Source organism: Geotrypetes seraphini, chromosome 2 (genome assembly GCF_902459505.1).
Source record: "Geotrypetes seraphini chromosome 2, aGeoSer1.1, whole genome shotgun sequence".
NCBI classification, from domain to species: domain Eukaryota; kingdom Metazoa; phylum Chordata; class Amphibia; order Gymnophiona; family Dermophiidae; genus Geotrypetes; species Geotrypetes seraphini.
Window position 1 is genome coordinate 311,012,430 of NC_047085.1, and position 18,691 is coordinate 311,031,120.

The 18,691-nt window shown below is 45.3% G+C and overlaps 1 protein-coding gene across 4 annotated transcripts in view; it reads right to left on the reverse strand.

Annotated features, from left to right (window-relative positions):
* Positions 1-18,691, reverse strand: part of TOPBP1 (DNA topoisomerase II binding protein 1) — a 302,005-nt gene that overhangs the window by 153,370 nt on the left and 129,944 nt on the right. For all 4 annotated transcript variants that reach the window (XM_033929986.1, XM_033929983.1, XM_033929985.1 and 1 more), the window contains 2 exons: positions 11,086-11,229; positions 10,834-10,948 (listed from right to left, as the gene is read on the reverse strand). In XM_033929986.1, coding sequence (XP_033785877.1) covers positions 10,834-10,948; positions 11,086-11,229 — 259 coding nt within the window. The remainder of the gene's footprint in view (positions 1-10,833; positions 10,949-11,085; positions 11,230-18,691) is intronic.

Sequence of the window (18,691 nt, forward strand, 5' to 3'; positions counted from 1 at the left end):
CGTTTTGGCGTTGACACTTGTGGCCATCAAATCCATGAGGGGCTGATCCCAAGACTGCACTATCAATTGAAAGGCCACTGGGGCTTAGACAACACTCTCCAGGATTTAGCATGTGACGACTTAGGAAGTCCGCCTAAACATTCTCCACTCCAGCTATGTGGGATGCTGAGATCTCTTAAAGATGTGACTCCGCCCAGACCATGAGCAGAGTCACCTCCTGTGCCATCAAAGTGCTCCTGGTGCCCCCCTGATGATTGACATAGGCCACCGCTGTGGCATTGTCCGACAGAACCCTGACTGACTTGCCCATCAGAAAAGACTGGAAGGCTAGCGTCAGACGGAGGGCTCTGGTCTCCAAAACATTGATCATCCAAGAAGCCTCCTCCGTGGACCAGGTACTGTGAACTGAGAGACCTAGACACTGAACCCCCCCAACCGAGAAGACTGGCACCCGTGAACAGCACTGTCCACTGTGGCTGATCCAGACTCGCCCCTTGTACAAGATGAGGGTGTCTGACTGCCCCGAGCTAAGCCCGGAGGCGGAACAGGGTGATCCAGACTCTGCCTCTGAGGCGACCACCTCCGAACAAGAGCATACTGAAGAGGACGCCCGCTCTCCATGTCTACCCCTGTTTGGCCCCCCTCAGCACTGGTTTCAACCCAGCCACCCCCCCATTTCATCCAAACAGCCAAGGGTCTCGGTGGCGTTTGCGTGATTCTTACCATTACCACTCTGGTCAAGGGGCGGCTTCCTTTCCTTCCACCGGATCTCCCCGGGCCATTTCTTTCAGCACATGCAGTCCTTTCGGGGACCCCATCCGGGGGGGGGGGCTGATTCCTCCTTCGGTCCCTCCGCCACCTGCACCATCCAATAATTCCTTACAGGCTCTTCCCCTGATGCCAGTAGGCGCAAGGTTGCATGACTTTTACCAGGGGTGGGTCGATATCACGACAGATCAGTGGGTCCTGGAGGTGATTCGAAACGGATATGCTCTGGAGTTTTCCCAGCCGTTGCCAGATCGCTTCCTATCTTCTCCTTGTCAGGTGGCATTAAAGAAGTGGGCTTTTCGTCAAATGCTACAAAGGTTGAAAGACCTCAAGGCAGTAGTTCCAGTGCCTCCTCAGGAGTTCGCAAGAAAGAGGGGTCTTTTTGGCCCATCCTGGATCTGAAGGGGGTCAACAGGGTGCTCCGGGTTCCGTCTTTTTGCATGGAGACCCTGAGATCTGTCATTCTGGTGGTTCAGCTGGGGGAATTCCTGACTTCTCTCGATCTGACGGAGGCCTACTTGAATGTTCTGATTTACACCTCCCATTAGAGGTTCCTTAGCTTTGTAATCTTGGGGCGGCAGTATCAGTTTTGTGCGCATTCCTTTGGTCTGGCCCCGGCTCTGCGGACGTTCGCCAAGATTATTATGGTGGTCGTGGTGGCGGCCTTGTGCAAAGAGGGCATTCTGGTTTATCATAATTGGACAACTGGTTGATCCAAGCAAAGTCTTTTCAGGAGAGTTCACGGGTTACGGCCCGGGTTGTGGAGTTTCTGTGGTTGCTGGGATGGGTGGTCAACCTGTCCAAGAGCCAGTTGACTCCATATCAGCGCCTGAAGTACCTTGGGGTTCTCTTTGACACCGACTTGGAGAAAGTCTTCCTTCCAGAGGCCCAAGTGAACAAGTTGCAGTCGCAGATTCACCTTCAGATGGCTTCCCAGTGTCCTTGGGCGCAGGATTTTCTCCAGGTCTTGGGGGTCGATGGCGGCCTTCCTAGACGTGGTTTGGTGGGCTCATGCTCAAGTGCGGCCGCTCCAGCATGCTCTGTTTCAGCGGTGGTTGCCTCAGTTGCACGATCTGAACTTTCCTGTTCCTCTTCAGGGGTTCGTTCATTGCATCCTCCATTGGGGGCTACAGTATTCCAATCTGGTGCAGGGAGTGAGTCTTGATCAGCCCCAGTGGACAGTGCTTATCACAGATGCCAGTCTCCTCAGCTGGGGAGGTCAGTGTCTTGGTCACTCAGCTCAGGTGGTCTCCAGTGGAGGCGTCTTGGTCAATGTTCTGGAGACCAGAGCCATCTGGTTGGCGTTGCTAGCATTCCAGATGTTGCTGACAGACACGTCGGTCCGGGTTCTCTCAGTCAATGCCACAGCGGTGGCTTACGTCAATTGTCAGGGGGGAACCAGGAGTCATCTGGTGGCGCAGGAGGTGGCTCTGCTCATGGCTTGGGCAGAGACTCATCTTATGGATATCTCGGCTTCCCACATAGCGGGAGCGGAGAATATCCAGATGGACTTCCTCAGTCATCACGTGCTAGATCCCGGAGAGTGGTGTCTCGGTCCCGCAGCCTTAGAGTTGATTGTGCAGGTTTGGGGGGGGGGGGGGTCAGACAGTTGTGGACCTGATGGCCACGAGTGTCAACGCCAAAGTGCCACAGTTCTTCAGTCGGTGCAAGGATGTTCAGGCCAAGGGGCTGAATGCTCTGGTGCAGCCTTGGCCACTGGGGAGCCTCCTGTACGTATTTCTTCCGTGGCTGATCATGGGCAGAGTCCTTCGCATTGTTCGGCACCTCGGCCACGTGATCCAGGTGGCACAGGACTGGCCCAGGTGCCCGTGGTACGCAGATCTGGTTCGGCATCTCATGGCAGATCCTCTTCTGCTGCCCTTCTCGTCGACCATCTCAGGACCCCATTCCAATGTTCGATCCAGGTCCCTTTTGTCTTACGGCTTGGCTTTTGAAAGGAAACGCCTAGGTAAGAAAGGTTATTCAGATAAGGTAATCTCCATTCTCTTGGGGTCCCAGAGACTTTCCACTTCTTGGGCTTATGTGCTTGTCTGGCGTATCTTTGAGGAGTGGTGTTCCGCACGTGACGTGGTTTCCGTTTGTGCCTCTTTGCCTCAAATCTTGGAGTACTTGCAGGATGGCCTGGACAGGGCCTAGCCTGGTCTTCTTCCGGGTTCATCTTGCGGCGTTGCTTGCATTTCATGGTTTGCTGAATGGTAGGGGTTTAACAACTTCTCCGGACGTGATTCGTTTTTTGAGGGCAGCCAAATTACTTCGGCCTCCAGTACAGCCTTCCGGCTTGGGATCTCAATTTAGTCCTGTCTGTGCTCGTGCGCCCTCCCTTTGAGCCCCTGGATTCTTGCTCAATGAAGGACCTTATTCTTAAGGCGGTCTTCTTGGTAGCCACTACTTCTGCGAGATGCATTTTTGAGCTGCAGGCTCTCTCTTGTAGGCCTCCCTTCCTGGAGTTTTTTTAAGGGAGCGCGTTGTGCTGCGGCCTGTTCCTTCCTTTCTGCTGAAAGTGGTTTCGCCTTTTTATGTCAACCAGTCCGTGGTCCTCCCAGTCTTGGGTAGTCGTGAGGGCCCTATGAAGCAGAGGCAGTTGTGCAAGTTGGATGTCTGCCGGGTCCTTTGCTCTTATATTCAGCAGACCCAGGAGTTAACATAAGAACATAAGCAGTGCCTCTGCTGGGTCAGACCAGAGGTCCATCATGCCCAGCAGTCCGCTCATGTGGCAGCCCATCAGGTCCAGGACCTGTATAGTAATCCGCTATCTATACACTTCAATCCCCTTTTACTTCAGGAAATTATCTAATCCTTTCTTGAACCCCAATACTGTCCTATCACACCCTCTGGAAGCGCATTCCAGGTGTCCACCACCCTTTAGGTGAAGAAGAACTTCCTAGCATTGGTTCTGAATCTGTCCCCTTTTAATTTTTCCGAATGCCCTCTCGTTCTTGTAGTTTTTGAAAGTGTGAAGAATCTGTCCCTCTCCACTTTCTCTATGCCCTTCATAATCTTATAGGTCTCTATCATGTCCCCTCTAAGTGTCCGCTTTCCCAGGGAAAAGAGCCCCAGTTTCTATAATCTTTCAGCATATGAAAGGTTTTCCATACCTTTTATCAGTCGCGAAGCTCTCCTCTGAACCCTCTCGAGTATCTTCATATCCTTCCTAAGGTATGGAGACCAATATTGGACGCAGTACTCCAGATGTGGGTGCACCATCGCCTGATACAACGGCAGGATAACTTCTTTCATTCTGGTTGTAATACCTTTCTTGATAATACCTAGCATTCTGTTTGCCTTCTTAGAGGCCGCTGCGCACTGTGCCGACAGCTTCATTGTCTTGTTCACTAGTACCCCAAGTCCTTTTCTTGACTACTTTCACCCATTACCAGCCCTCCCATCGTATAGCTGTACATTGGGTTCCTGTTTCCTATATGCAAGACTTTACATTTCTCTACATTAAACTTCATCTGCCTTCTTTTCGCCCACTCTCCTAGTTTGTTCAGGTCCCTTTGTAAATCTTCACAGTCCTCTTTAGTCCTAACTCCAGTAAATAGTTTGGTGTCATCTGCGAATTTTATTACTTCAGACTTCATCCATTTCTAGATAATTTATAAATACATTGAACAACAGCGGTCCGAGTACCAACCCCTGCAGAACACCACTCGTGACCCTCCTCCAGTCAGAGTAGTGGCCCTTCACTCCCACCCTTTGCCTCCTACCCGCCAACCAATTTCCGATCCATCTATGTACATCTCCTTCCACCCCATGGTTCTCCAGTTTCCACAGTAGGCATTCATGGGGTTTGGAAATCTAAGTATACGATGTCTATGGGGTCCCCTTTGTCCATCCGTTTGTTAATTCCTTCGAAGAAGTGCAATAACTTCGTTTGGCACGATCTTCCCTTCCCGGAAATTTGATCATCTTTTTGTCCTCTTAGCGGGTTCTTGTAAGGGGGATGGTGCTTCCAAGGCCCCCATTGCACGCTGGATCAAGGAGACTATCACTTCAGCGTATCTTTTTCAAAAGTAGTCAGTTCCAGACTTCTTCAGGCTCATTCTACTCGGGGTCAGGCTGCTTCTTGGGCTGAGACTTCCCTGGGGCCTCCAGTGGATATCTGTAAAGCAGCAGTCTGGTCTTCTCTCCATTCCTTTGTGTGGCACTATCGTGTGGATGTTCAGGCGCGTCAGGACGCGGTGTTCGGGGAGCACGTGTTTGTGGGCCCTTCGGGGGTCCCACCCATGATGGGTACTTCTTTAGTACGTCCCATCAGTGAGGTGTGCTGGTCTGGAGAGTCGCTTCAGAAGGAGAAATTAGGTTATTACCTGCTAATTTTCTTTTAGTCTCTCCAGACTGGCACAGCCTCCGCCCTCTCTGTCTTGTTAGTTGTTCTTTCGGGATTCGCGTGAAGAGTGAAGTTTTTTTCTAAAGGGTCTTGTGTTTTTGATAGGTATGGGGATATTATAAGCAGCCTATGGCTCAGCTGGCATAACTGGCGAGCTGTGTGGACATTTCTGAAGGTCCTTCTCCTATTCAAGTTCCATGTCCCTCCACTACACTCCTGGATACAAACGAGATATTCCTGGAATCCATCCTACCCCTAATAAACGAGTCCCTTACGACAGGTGTAGTTTTACAGAGCTGGAAATCTACTATAGTAAAACCACTCCTGAAGAAAACAACCAAGGATCCAGACAACCCAAGCAGCTTCAGACCAGTCTCAAACCTCCCATTCATCTTAAAAATATTGGAAAAGATGGTACTCACGCAACTGCAAAACTTCATGGAGACAAACGTCACCCTATTAAACTTCCAATCAGGCTTCAGGAAACACTACAGCACAGAAACAGTGCTTTTAGACATCGTAGATGACTGCTGGAAAATCCAAGATGATGGGAATGATGCATTGCTGGTACTATTAGACCTCAGTGCCGCCTTCGACACCATCGACCACTCTCTTTTCCTGTCCAGGCTAAAGACCATCGGAATTTGTGACAATGCACTTCAATGGTTCTCTTCTTTCCTGAACGACAGATTGCAGAGAGTTCTACTAGGAAAATCCTTATCTCAACCCAAACCACTCCACTATAGAGTGCCTCAGGGAGCCTTACTATCACCACTCATCTTCAACCTCTATGTCAAACCAGTACTGGACAGAGTGGAAAAACACCGAATCAGAATCCACTCTTTCGCAGACGACTTACAATTCTACCTCCCTCTAGGCCAGCACCGAGACACACAAATCAATAATCTCCAGTCCTGCCTAACTGAAATTAAGACCTGGATGACCAGGAACAAGTTACAGTTAAATGAGTCCAAGACAGAACTTCTCTGGATCCACAAAGTTCTTTGCATATACTCCCGTCCATCCCTTTCCTGGGGCACAAACACCCTTACACCCAAGGATAACGTCCACAGCCTAGGAGTAACTCTCAATTCAAACTTATCAATGACAGATCACATATACAAACTAGTATCATCCTCCTTATACTACCTCTGCCAGCTAAAATCCATACGTGCATACTTCTCAGAACCCGAATCCGCTCAACTACTGTACGCTTTCATACTATCCTGCTTAGACTATTGCAACACACTACTAGTCAGCCTGCCTACCAAAACTCTCTCCTATCTCCAAAGGATGCAAAATGCTGCAATCTGCCAACTGAATAACCTAGGCATCCGTGACCACCTTACCCCTGCATTAGCTTCCATGCATTGGCTGCCCATTCAAAAGTGCTGCACCTTCAAGGCCCTGGTCCTCGCTTTCAAAACCTTGCATGAAACGATTCCGCACTACATAAAAACTAAACTACAAATCTACTTCCCAAAGCGACCACTGAGGTCCCAAGAAGAAAAACAACTGACCATACCTTCTGGCTGCTCCCTCAAAACTGAAGCATCCTGCAAACACTCCTACTCACATTTCATACCTAGGCTATGGCACACCATCCCCCATCTGTTAGAACACTAGACGGACTTTGGAGCTTCAGGAAGGCTGTGAAAACCTTCCTCTTCACAAACCCAGCGCCTTAAGGACATGCTCCCGGAAATGCCATCAGAGTCAACGCACCTACGCCACCTACTCTCACCAGATGCTACTTAGTGTATATGTTTTTTTTTTTTTTATAAATCTTTATTGATATTTCAAACTTTATAATGTTTTGCCTTCATGTCTATATTGTAAATTATGTTATCTCTGTCTTGTATCAATTATATTGTGGATGTACTTTGTAACCATTCTGGGCTCCTTTGGGAGGACGGGCTAAATAATTGAATAAATAAATAAACAAACAGTATTTTGTCTATGTTTGTTGTTCCTCCTGTGGGGAGTATTGTTGCTGTTATACTGTAATTCACATTCATTAGTTTATTAATTCTGCTTGGCTTTTTGGTAGACTGAGTGTACTTGGAATTGCACAGCCCACTTGTACTATAGCCAAAAGTTTATGTCTCAGTCTCCACCTGCTGTTCATGATCAGTTATTACCCATCAGTGAGCTGTGCCGGTCTGGAGAGACTAAAAAAGAAAATTAGCAGGTAATAACCTAATTTCTCCTTTGCACTTAAAACCAAACATGAGCGGGAGCTATTTTGGATTTGGTCCTTAGTGGAATGTAAGGCATAGTACAGGAGTTAACTGTGAGGGAATCCGTGGGAACGCTGGATGATCAAGGAGCAAAAAGGGTGCTCAGGGAGGATAAGGCCATAGCAGAGAGACTGAATGAATTCTTTGCTTCAGTCTTTAACAGATCTACCTGAACCGGAAATGGTTTTCAAGGGAGATGATGTGGAGGAACTGAGAAATCTCGGTGAATCTGGATGTACTAAGCCAAATCGACAAAAAATTGATAAATCACCTGGACCAGATGGTATGCATCCCAAGGTACTAAAAAAACTCAAAACATGAAATTGCTGACCTGTTAGTGATCTGTAACCTGTCGCTAAAACTGTCTGTAGTACCTGAAGATTGGAGGGTGGCAAATGTTATACTGATTTTTATAAAGGGTTCCATGGAAGATCCAGAAGTTATAGACTTCAGTGCCGGGCAAAATGGTGGAAACAAATTATAAAAAATAAAATTGTGGAACACATAGACAAACAAGATTTAATGAGACGGTCAACATGGGTTCAGCTGAGGGAGGTTTTGCCTCGCCAATTTGCTTGACTTCTTTGAAGGTATGAATAAACATGTGGATAAAGGTGAGCCGGTTGATGCAGTGTATCTAGATTTTAAGAAAGCTTTTGACAATGTTCCTCATGAGAGACTCCTGAGAAAATTAAAGAGTCATGGGATAGGTGGCAAATTCAGTTATGGATTAGGAATTGGTTATCGGATAGAAAACAGAAGATAGGGATAAATGGTCATTTTTCTCAATGGAGGAGGGTAAATAATGGAGTGCCACAAGGATCTGTACTGGGACTGTTGCTATTTAACTTATTTATAAATGAGCTGGAAATTGGAACAACGAGTGAGGTGATTAAATTTGCAGATGACACTAAACTGTTCAAAGTTGTTAAAATGCATGCAGATTATGAAAAATTGCAGGCAGACCTTAGGAAATTAGAAAATTGGGCATCCAAGTGGCAGATGAAATTTAATGTGGACAAATTCAAAGTGATGCACATTGGGAAGAATAACTCAAATCACAGTTACCAGATGCTAGGGTCCACATTGGGGGTTAGCGCACAAGAAAAAGATCTAGGTGTCATTATAGACATTACGATGAAACCTTCCGCCCGATGTGTGGTGGTGGCCAAAAAAGCAAATAGTGTGCTAGGAATTATTAAAAAAGGGATGGTTAACTAGACTAAGAATGCCATAATAAGAACATAAAAATAGCTTTACTGGATCAGACCAAAGGCCTATCAAGCCCAGCAGCCTGTTCTCATGGTGGCCAATCCAGGTAACTAGTACCTGGCCAAAACCCAAAGAGTAGAGGCATTCCATGCTACCGGATCCAGGGCAAGCAGTGCCTCTGTATCGTTCCATGGTGCGACCTTACATACTACTCAATTTCTATACTGCATAACCAGTAAGTTCTATGCAGTTTACAAAATTAATTAAAAAAAAGAATATTAGAAATGATCATAATCATTAATTAGGGAACAGATACGTCTTCAGTTGCTTCCTGAAGTGATGGTATGATACAGAACTTAGTAACGTGGCTTCATATCTTTATCTCAGAGAGCTGCCCGATAGGAATTTTTTTTTATAGTGGCATCCCTTTTATTGATGGAAAATTAAAAAGGCCATGAGAGCGTATTGACTGGGCAATAGAAAATGAAAATGAGTCTACTAAGTAACTTGGTGACAAACCAAATAAAGCTTTATAGCAAAAACAGCCAAACTTGAATTTAATACGGGCCTCAACGGGAAACCAGTGAAGTTCCTGATAAAAGGGAGCCACATGATCAAACTTCTTCAGTCCAAAGATCAAACGAACCACAGCGTTCTATACTATGCAAAGTTTGGACAAATTCTTGTGTGTGCGTTCAATTCTGGTCTCCTTATCTCAAGACAGATATAGCGGCACTAGAAAAGATTCAAATAAGAGTGACCAAGATGATAAAGGGGATGGAACGCTTCTCGTATGAGGAAAGACTAAAAAAGGTTAGGGCTTTTCAGCTGGAGAAAAGACAGCTGAAAGAAGTCTATAAAATCCTGAGTGGAGTAGAACGGGTACAAATGGAACAATTTTTCACTCTGTCAAAAATTACAAAGACTAGGGGACACTTGAAGTTACAAGGAAATACTTTTAAAACCAATAGGAGGAAATATTTTTTCACTCAGAGAATAGTTAAGCTCTAGAATGCATTGCCAGAGGTCGTGGTAAAAGTGGATAGTGTAGCTGGTTTTAAGAGTAATGCATTTGGGGATTAATAATAGGAAGGAACCGTATATGCTGGGAGGAGAGAAGCTGATATGCACGGACGGGGAGAAGGACCTTGGGGTGATAATGTCCGAAGATCTAAAGGCGAAAAAACAGTGTGACAAGGCAGTGGCTGCTGCCAGAAGGATGCTGGGCTGTATAAAGAGAGGCGTAGTCAGTAGAAGGAAGAAGGTGTTGATGCCCCTGTACAGGTCATTGGTGAGGCCCCACTTGGAGTATTGTGTTCAGTTTTGGAGACCGTATCTGGCGAAAGACGTAAGAAGACTTGAGGCGGTCCAGAGGAGGGCGACGAAAATGATAGGAGGCTTGCGCCAGAAGACGTATGAGGAGAGACTGGAAGCCCTGAATATGTATACCCTAGAGGAAAGGAGAGACAGGGGAGATATGATTCAGACGTTCAAATACTTGAAGGGTATTAACATAGAACAAAATCTTTTCCAGAGAAAGGAAAATGGTAAAACCAGAGGACATAATTTGAGGTTGAGGGGTGGTAGATTCAGGGGCAATGTTAGGAAATTCTACTTTACGGAGAGGGTAGTGGATGCCTGGAATGCGCTCCCGAGAGAGGTGGTGGAGAGTAAAACTGTGACTGAGTTCAAAGAAGCGTGGGATGAACACAGAAGATTTAGAATCAGAAAATAATATTAAATATTGAACTAGGCCAGTTACTGGGCAGACTTGCACGGTCTGTGTCTGTGTATGGCCGTTTGGTGGAGGATGGGCAGGGGAGGGCGTCAATGGCTGGGAGGGTGTAAATGGGCTGGAGTAAGTCTTAACAGAGATTTTGGCAGTTGGAATCCAAGCACAGTACTGGGTAAAGCTTTGGATTCTTGCCCAGAAATAGCTAAGAAGAAAAATTTAAAAAAAAATATATAAATTGAATCAGGTTGGGCAGACTGGATGGACCATTTGGGTCTTTATCTGCCGTCATCTACTATGTTACTATGTAATTTCCTGGGGGAAAAGTCCATAGTCTGTTATTGAGACAGACAGAGGAATCCACTGCTTGCCCTGGATCGGTAGCATGGAATGTTGCTATTCTTTGGGTTTTGGTCAGGTACTAGTGAGCTGGATTGGCCACCATGAGGACAGGCTACTGGGCTTGATGGACCATTGGTCTGACCCAGTAAGGCTATTCTTTCAGATGATACAGGTACTACTGGATTTACCTCCCTTGATGTTTCTTGCTGCACTCGATTCTTCTCCATTTATGGCTGGCTCCTGTAATTGGTCTGTAGCCACATCATTGCTCTCATTGTCTGCTTCCAGTGAACTATCAAGAAGCTATTTGAAATATATAAAGCTTGTGGGAACATCTTTAAAGATAGAGATACTAGACATTTTACAATTCATTTTTTTAGGTACAAAAATTGGATTGAAATGGTGCCACAGATACTGCTATTGGCTATAAATCCTTGTACCTGTGAATGGTTTGCTGCCTTTGTAGTTGATATAAGCCTAGTGTTGGGTCTGGCATCTTGTACTGAACTGATATCCAGGCTCATCTTGGGATTGTAAGTGGGAGGATAAAGGGATTCAGGGAGTCGCCTCTTTTCTTCTGCGCACTGAAAAATCAAGAGGTTTGATATAAATTGGCAAAATAGATTGCACAGGACCTAATGTTATAAGCTGTGCTACAGAGTCGCAAGTTCTAAGCTTATCAGGATAAACTCTATTAAAAATAATGTACATTGTAAATAATCAATGCACGTTGATTCATCATACACAATTTCACATAGCTCTGCACATTAGGGTGGTCCAAAAAAATTAACTAACACATTTTGTTTGTCCACAAGGCTAATTTTATTCTTTTATATAAAAATGAAAAACACATAAAATTTTACTTATACAAAGTTTAGGAGTCACTGTTTGTTAAAACTACTGCTAAGTTTAACAGTATATTGTAATTCTTGTGCACTCGACAAATAATCAATGGTCCGCCTTTGACGCAGAAGGAAAATTCTTTTGTGGTTAGCCACTAGCCAAAGAACAAATTGCTGCTGTGCTTCATATTTTGTCAAGATATCGTTGTATTTTTAACGAGGCTTATCCCGCGTTCTGCTGCATCATTAACAGTCAGTTTGGATTCCTGAATCCAAAGTTCCTTGAAAACTGAATCTTCAGTCCACTCTATGGGATGTTTCTTCAGGAATATTTTCACTTTTGTTGATCCTCCTTCAATCAAGAGATCAAAAAATGACTGTTTTCTGTGTTACAAGACTTTCAAAGATCACAAATTGCGTTTCATTTGTACGCATGAGATGTCATGGAACGTCTGGCAACAGTGGATGCTGTAAGTTTTGCACCATTCATAGCCTTGCACATGGAACTTTCAGCTATGCTGAGCCCTAAAAATAAGTGCTGAGCCCTGAAAATAAGGAAGGCCACCCCAAAGGGCTTGCTGAGCATTTTAACACCTGCTTAGTCAGAGGAGTGGCTAAGCTTTGAACTACCACTTCCCCCGGCCGTGCCACGCGGCATGTGGTGTAATGATGCTCCTGAGGTGCTAAATTTGCACAATCCTGGCAAGTATCCACAGTAGGAGACCCAAATGCAGAAGAGCAGGAAGCTTTTGAAAAAAAAAAGATAGCTAAAAATCCAAGATGGCCACCGCTAAGAAATTCATGCCATATTCGTGATATTTTTCATATCCAGCAAAGTCTAATAACAGCGATTTTAGGATTTTTTTGTGGGGGGAACACAGGAAAACAAGTAGAAACCTTCAAAACTTTGAAATTCAAACCTCCTCCCTCCCCCCCCCCTCCACCTCACAGGCTGTGACAGCCTTTACTCACTGTGCTCCGTGCTGAAAATGTGCTGCAGCTTGCCTCAGCTCTCATACAGTAGCTGGAATCAGAGAATCACTGCCTCATGCTGGGAATGCCTCTTTGATGCTGATCTTAGGGCTGTCAATCAGACATGGCGTCTGACCGCACCTCCACCCCCCGCGGACCGACGGACGCATTCAAGGAAGGGCGGAGGTGTAAAACACAGCCGGCACCCTGCAAGACATTGCTGAGTCTCCTAGGTATGTCAAACAGCCTGCATTCAAACCCTCATTCGGCAGGAGGAGAGAAAAAAGCAGGTATGGTCCCGATCTCCTAAGAAACAAATGCAGGCTGGCCAACAGGTACCACTAGGGATCGGCCTGTCAACTGCAGACCAAAGTCTGTAAGTTCTCTATGCAAGCAGAGCTGAAGAATTGCTCCGAGCACAAAGAAATCCCGAAAAAGGGACAAAAACATTGAAAAAAAGGGAAAGCAGAACAGAAACACTCCTTTAGGCACATGTGCAGAAGGAAAAAACTGCAGGTGGTGCTAGAGCACTCAGTGAAGTACAGGAGAGTCACAGAAAACATCTGGAGTGGATTCCATCTTCATATGGCACACAGCCATTGGGAGATAACCCACATGTCTAGAATGCCTCACCTATTGCACTGGAAATACCTTTAATATGATGCTAGCAGAATAATCAGCTCACACAGCTTCTAGTTATAAATAGATGGCATTTGTGGCAGTCTTTAACCTCTCGTGCATGGGAAGGGAGCAATGAAAGGTCTGGCCTGCAAAGACTTGTGGCTTTATATCCATAGTGAACAGAGATGGACCAACAAAACAAAAAGCCAAAGAAAAGAAAGAAAAAGCTCCAAAGAAGATCCCCTTCAAAAACACCAGTGTATAATGCAGTTATACTCCTGTTTTGTCCAGCCTAGGTGGGGCAACATCTGACCAGGCTGACCAATCAAAAATGTACATGTGAACAGAGCCTGGCTAGGTAACATGCACATCCAACATTTTACAATTCAACTACAGGCCGGTGAGTCTCACATCAATAGTGTGTAAAGTTATGGAAACGTTGATTAAAAACAGATTGGATACGATTCTGGATGACGAGAGGCTGAGGGATCCCCACCAGCATGGATTCACAAAGGGAAGGTCTTGTCAATCCAATCTGATAAGCTTCTTTGACTGGGTAACGAAACAACTGGACAAGTGAGAGTCCCTGGACATCGTGTATTTGGACTTCAGTAAGGCTTTTGATAGTATCCCACACCGTAGGTTATTGAATAAGATGAAAATGATGGGACTAGGAGAAACATTAACGGCATGGGTTAAGGACTGGCTCAGTGGTAGACTTCAGAGGGTGGTGGTAAATGGTACCCCCTCAGAAACGTTGGAAGTGACCAATGGAGTGCCGCAGGGCTCGGTCTTGGGTCCGATTCTGTTTAATATCTTTGTACAAGACCTGCCTCAGGGACTTCGAGGTAAAATTACACTATTTTCCGATGACACTAAGCTATGCAACATGGTTGACAGTGAAACCGTGCCCGACACTATGAGGCAGGACCTACTTTTACTGGAACAATGGTCTAACACTTGGCAACTGAGTTTCAATGCCAAAAAGTGTAAGGTTATGCACCTTAGTAGCAGTAACCCCAACAGAACATACACCCTGAATGGTGAAACTTTAACAAGAACTGTCGCGGAACGGGACCTGGGTGTAATCATTAGCGAAGATATGAAGACTGCCACTCAAGTGGAAAAAGCTTTGGCCAAGGCTAGACAAATGCTGGGTTGCATCCGAAGAAGTTTTGTCAGCCGAAAGCCTGAAGTCATAATGCCGTTGTACAGGTCCATGGTGAGACCTCATATGGAGTACTGTGTTCAGTTTTGGAGGCCACATTATCAAAAAGATGTGAAAAGAATGGAATCGGTTCAGCGAATGGCCACTAAGATGGTCTCAGGAATCAAGGATCTCCCATATGAAGAACGTCTAAGTAAGCTGCAGTTATATTCTCTCGAAGAACGCAGAGAGAGGGGACATGATAGAGACGTACAAATATCTTACATGCTGTACTGAGGTGGAGAAAGATATTCTTTTTCTTACGGGTCCTACGGCAACAAGAGGGCATCCGCTCAAGCTCAAAGGTGGGAGATTTCATGGTGACATCAGGAAATACTTCCACATCAGGTAGTTGAGGCCAGCAACGTGTTCGACTTCAAGAAATGATGGGATAAACATGTGGGCTCACTTAAGGGCATTGCTTAGAGGGAGTGTTCTTTTAAGGGGAGTGTTCTTTTGAGTGGGCAGACGTGTTGGACTGACGGCCCTTTTCTGCCGTCATACTCTATGTTTCTACCCACAGGAAAAGAATTGTTTCTCTCCCTCACTTACCAGCTTATAAGGGAAGATGAAGGTCTCTGGCTGCGGCAGGGGGATTCAAAGACTAAGAAGTGTAAACATGGGCATGTTAGATAATGAGGCCAAAAGGTAAGGCCTTGGATACCTAGAGAAAGGAAGAGACCTTTAAAAAGCCCAATTCACTGCCTATGTGGGCCCAATTTCCACTGACAAAAGCAGGTTTGTACCATTCTGCATCGTACTTGTGACCTGGATTGGCTACTGTTGGAAGCAGGATACTGGGATGGATGGATGGACCATTGGTTTGACCTAGTATGATTATTCTTATGGAAAAGAGAGATAACTGCTAAAGTTGCTTAAGGTATTTGGTAGAAATGGCTATAAGAGTTGTTACATTACATTAAAAGCAAACTATAGGCCGTCTTTACCAAAAATTTTTTTAATATTTTTATTTTTATTCAATTTAACATACATTACAAGTATAAACTACTTGGTACAGAAATACAGAGTTATTTTCCAAAAAGAAAAAGAACATTTGTCATTTTAACATTTAAAGTAAAAATTATTATGAAACTTAGCTCTTCCTTAGACCTTAATTAAAAGAAGAGGGGGGATAAAGAAATTACAGGGAGGAAATTGCTGAAAAGAAAAGGCTTAAACGCTACAACCCGGCATTATTCTTGAGCTACACTCCCTCCACTAGAAAAATCTTTGAGATCTAGAAAGGATCGTAGATGGTCAGGTGTGAAGAACACATATTTTAGACCCATATACTTAACACATTTGCATGGATATGCTAAAAGAAAGGTAGCACCTAGCTTCCTTGTCTCCTTTCTCATTGCCCAAAACATTTTCCGCCTATCTTGAGTTATTCTAGTTACATCATGATATAACCAAAGTCGTTGACCACAAAAAGGTATTTCAGGTTTTTTAAAGAACAACCTCATCACAGAATTAAGGTCTTGTTCGAAGATAAAATTAACAATTAACATTGCTCTTTCTTTAACATCTGTGGATGACGCCTCTAACATTGCGGTAAGATTTTGCAAGTCCCCCCCAGGTGGTTTCTGCGGTGGAAAATACTATGAGAGATTATTTGGCAATGAATGACAATGGGGAGGTATCTGATGCTATTTTGTGGGATGCTCTTAAAGCGGTAGTCCGGGGAGAACTTATTAAGTGGGGGGCTAGATTTAAAAAACAGAGAGCCCGAGCCTTTCTACAATCGAGAACCCGCCTAACTCAGTTGGAATTGAACCACCAGAACATGAAGGACTCCCAGACTTTGGCTCAATTGCAAAGAGTCCGGGATGAATTATACCAGCTTCAGGTAGAGGAAACAGAGCGTATGCGTGAGAGATTTCGACTTAACATCTATGAACATAGCAATAAAGCTAGTGCACAATTTGCTAGATATATTCGTATTAAACAAACTTGGGCTACTATCACTCGTATTAAGGGAGATATAGGGGGGGAATTACATGTCACGGACTCTGCTATCCAGCGTGAGTTCAAGGACTTCTATTCTGGGCTTTATGGTCCCCCGGGGTCCTTAGATGATGGAGCGCAGACTGGATTTCTGGACTCGCTGCAGATACCTGAGCTGTTCGAGTCGGATCAGGAGTATTTAAGGGAACCAATACAATCTCTGAGATCCTAGGGGTGAATGGGGGGTTGAAGAACGGTAAATCCCCAGGGTTAGACGGGTATACTAGCCGCTATTATAAACAGTTCTCGATGCAATTGGGGCCTCTCCTGGTCAGGGTGGCTAATGGAATTTCTACTGGCGGTCAGTTGCCGCCTACGATGGGCGAGGCTGGGGTGGTTATATTGGTCAAACCGGGTCGTGACCCTTTATTATGTGGGTCTTATTGACCCATATCATTGCTAAATTTAGATGCAAAAATCTTGGCTAAGGTTCTGGCTCAACGCTTGGGGAAGATATTGCCGTCTTTGATCCATCAAGACCAAGCGGGTTTATACAGCGGCGGCAGGTGAGCGATAATATTAGGAGAACCCTTAATTTACTTTGGGAAGCGGGCACTAGGCGGGACAAGGTGGTTTTGATATCGGTTGATGCCGAGAAGGCATTCGATCGGGTTATCTGGGGGTTTTTATGGGACGTGATGGATCGGATGGGATTAGGGGGCGCGTTTGGAGCTTGGGTTCGGGCTCTATATGTTGCACCGCGGGCTTGCTTACGGATCAATCAATCTTATACTGATTTTTTTCCCATCTTTCGGGGAACTCGGCAGGGATGTCCACTTTCTCCATTATTGTTTGCGGTGTTTCTTGAACCTCTTGCTTTGGCCATTAGACATCATTTATCGCTGGTTGGGTTTGTCAGTGGAGGGGTGGATCACCGAATAGCGATGTTTGCGGATGATATTCTTTTATATGTGGGACAACCTGAGACTTCTATACCCCACCTATTACAGCTATTTGACACTTATGGGAAGGTTTCTGGGTTTAAAATAAACTTAGTAAAATCAGAAATTTTGAACCTGACCTTGACACAGAGGGAGGTAGATGGATTACGGGACAATTTTCCTTTTAGATGGGCTGGACATGGGATCAAATATCTGGGCATTTTTATTCCCTTGGATCTTGGGAGGATATATGAGAAAAACTATTTACCGCCGTATAAGGGCTGACTTACAGCGCTGGCATGGACTGTGGCTGTCCTGGTGGGGAAGGATAGCGATCATTAAAATGAATGTATTTCCTAGGTTGCTGTTCCTGTTTCAAACTTTGCCTATACCGGTTCCTTTAGGGGAACTGCGGAGACTGAGCAGGGAAATCCGTACTTTTATTTGGCATCGTAAATCCCCACGACTCTCCCAATCCCTTTTGTGGGCTCCTCAGGAAGTGGGGGGGCAGGGGGTTGCCTAATCTGGTGTGGTATTATCAAGCGGCACAGCTGAAGTTGGTGCTTGATTGGGAATTGGGGGACCACAAAAGTGGGGTACAGCTAGAACAGCGATATAGTGGTCTAGACCCCACATGTGAGCCACACAGGCTGTGGACTTCTGGCTCGCAGCGTTCATGGATACAGAGCATATCTAACCCTTTTGTGCAACATTTGGCACGGATATGGAACCAAGTGCGTACTAAGCTGGGTGGTGGGGCTTTGGTATCCTCCCTGGCTGGTATACAGACTGAACCTCTATTTCCTGCAGGCCGAGATAATTGGGTTTTTCACCGATGGTTTCAAAAGGGGATTCGAGTATTTTGAGATCTAGTTGGGACGACTGGGCTCATTCCATTTCCTACACTCCAACAGACATATGACTTACCTGATGGTGATTATTTTGCCTATTTTCAAATTAGACATTTTATGCAAGCTCAGGGTTGGGATTCTGGATTGCAGCTTGATAGGGAACCTCTGGAAAATCTATGGTTGTTACTGCAGAAGGTTCCTAAATCATTATCGGTGCTATATCAATATAGGAGGAGATATTCACCTGCTACTTATTCTTTTCAAAAGCAATGGGAGAGGGACTTAGAATCCCGGTTGACTGCTAAAGATTGGGAGGCAATATGTAGGGAAGTATATAAAGCTTCTTCCTGTGCTTTGGTTCAGGAAAACGCCTATAAGGTTCTCACACGGTGGTACTATACCCCGGAACGCCTGCATAGACTGTTCCCTGGAGTGTCTGACCAATGTTGGAGATGTGGCTCACATGTGGGGTCTTTTTCTACATATCTGGTGGGAATGTGGGGACCTTCAATCCTTCTGGAAAGCGGTGATTGGTACTTTATCTGAGTGTCTGGGTGAATGTGTTGTGCTTTCTCCTCAGAGTTGCCTACTGGGCTTATATAATAATAGGGAGCATACCTGGCAAACTAAGTTTATTCGTTGGGGTTTGGCGGCTGCTAAATGCC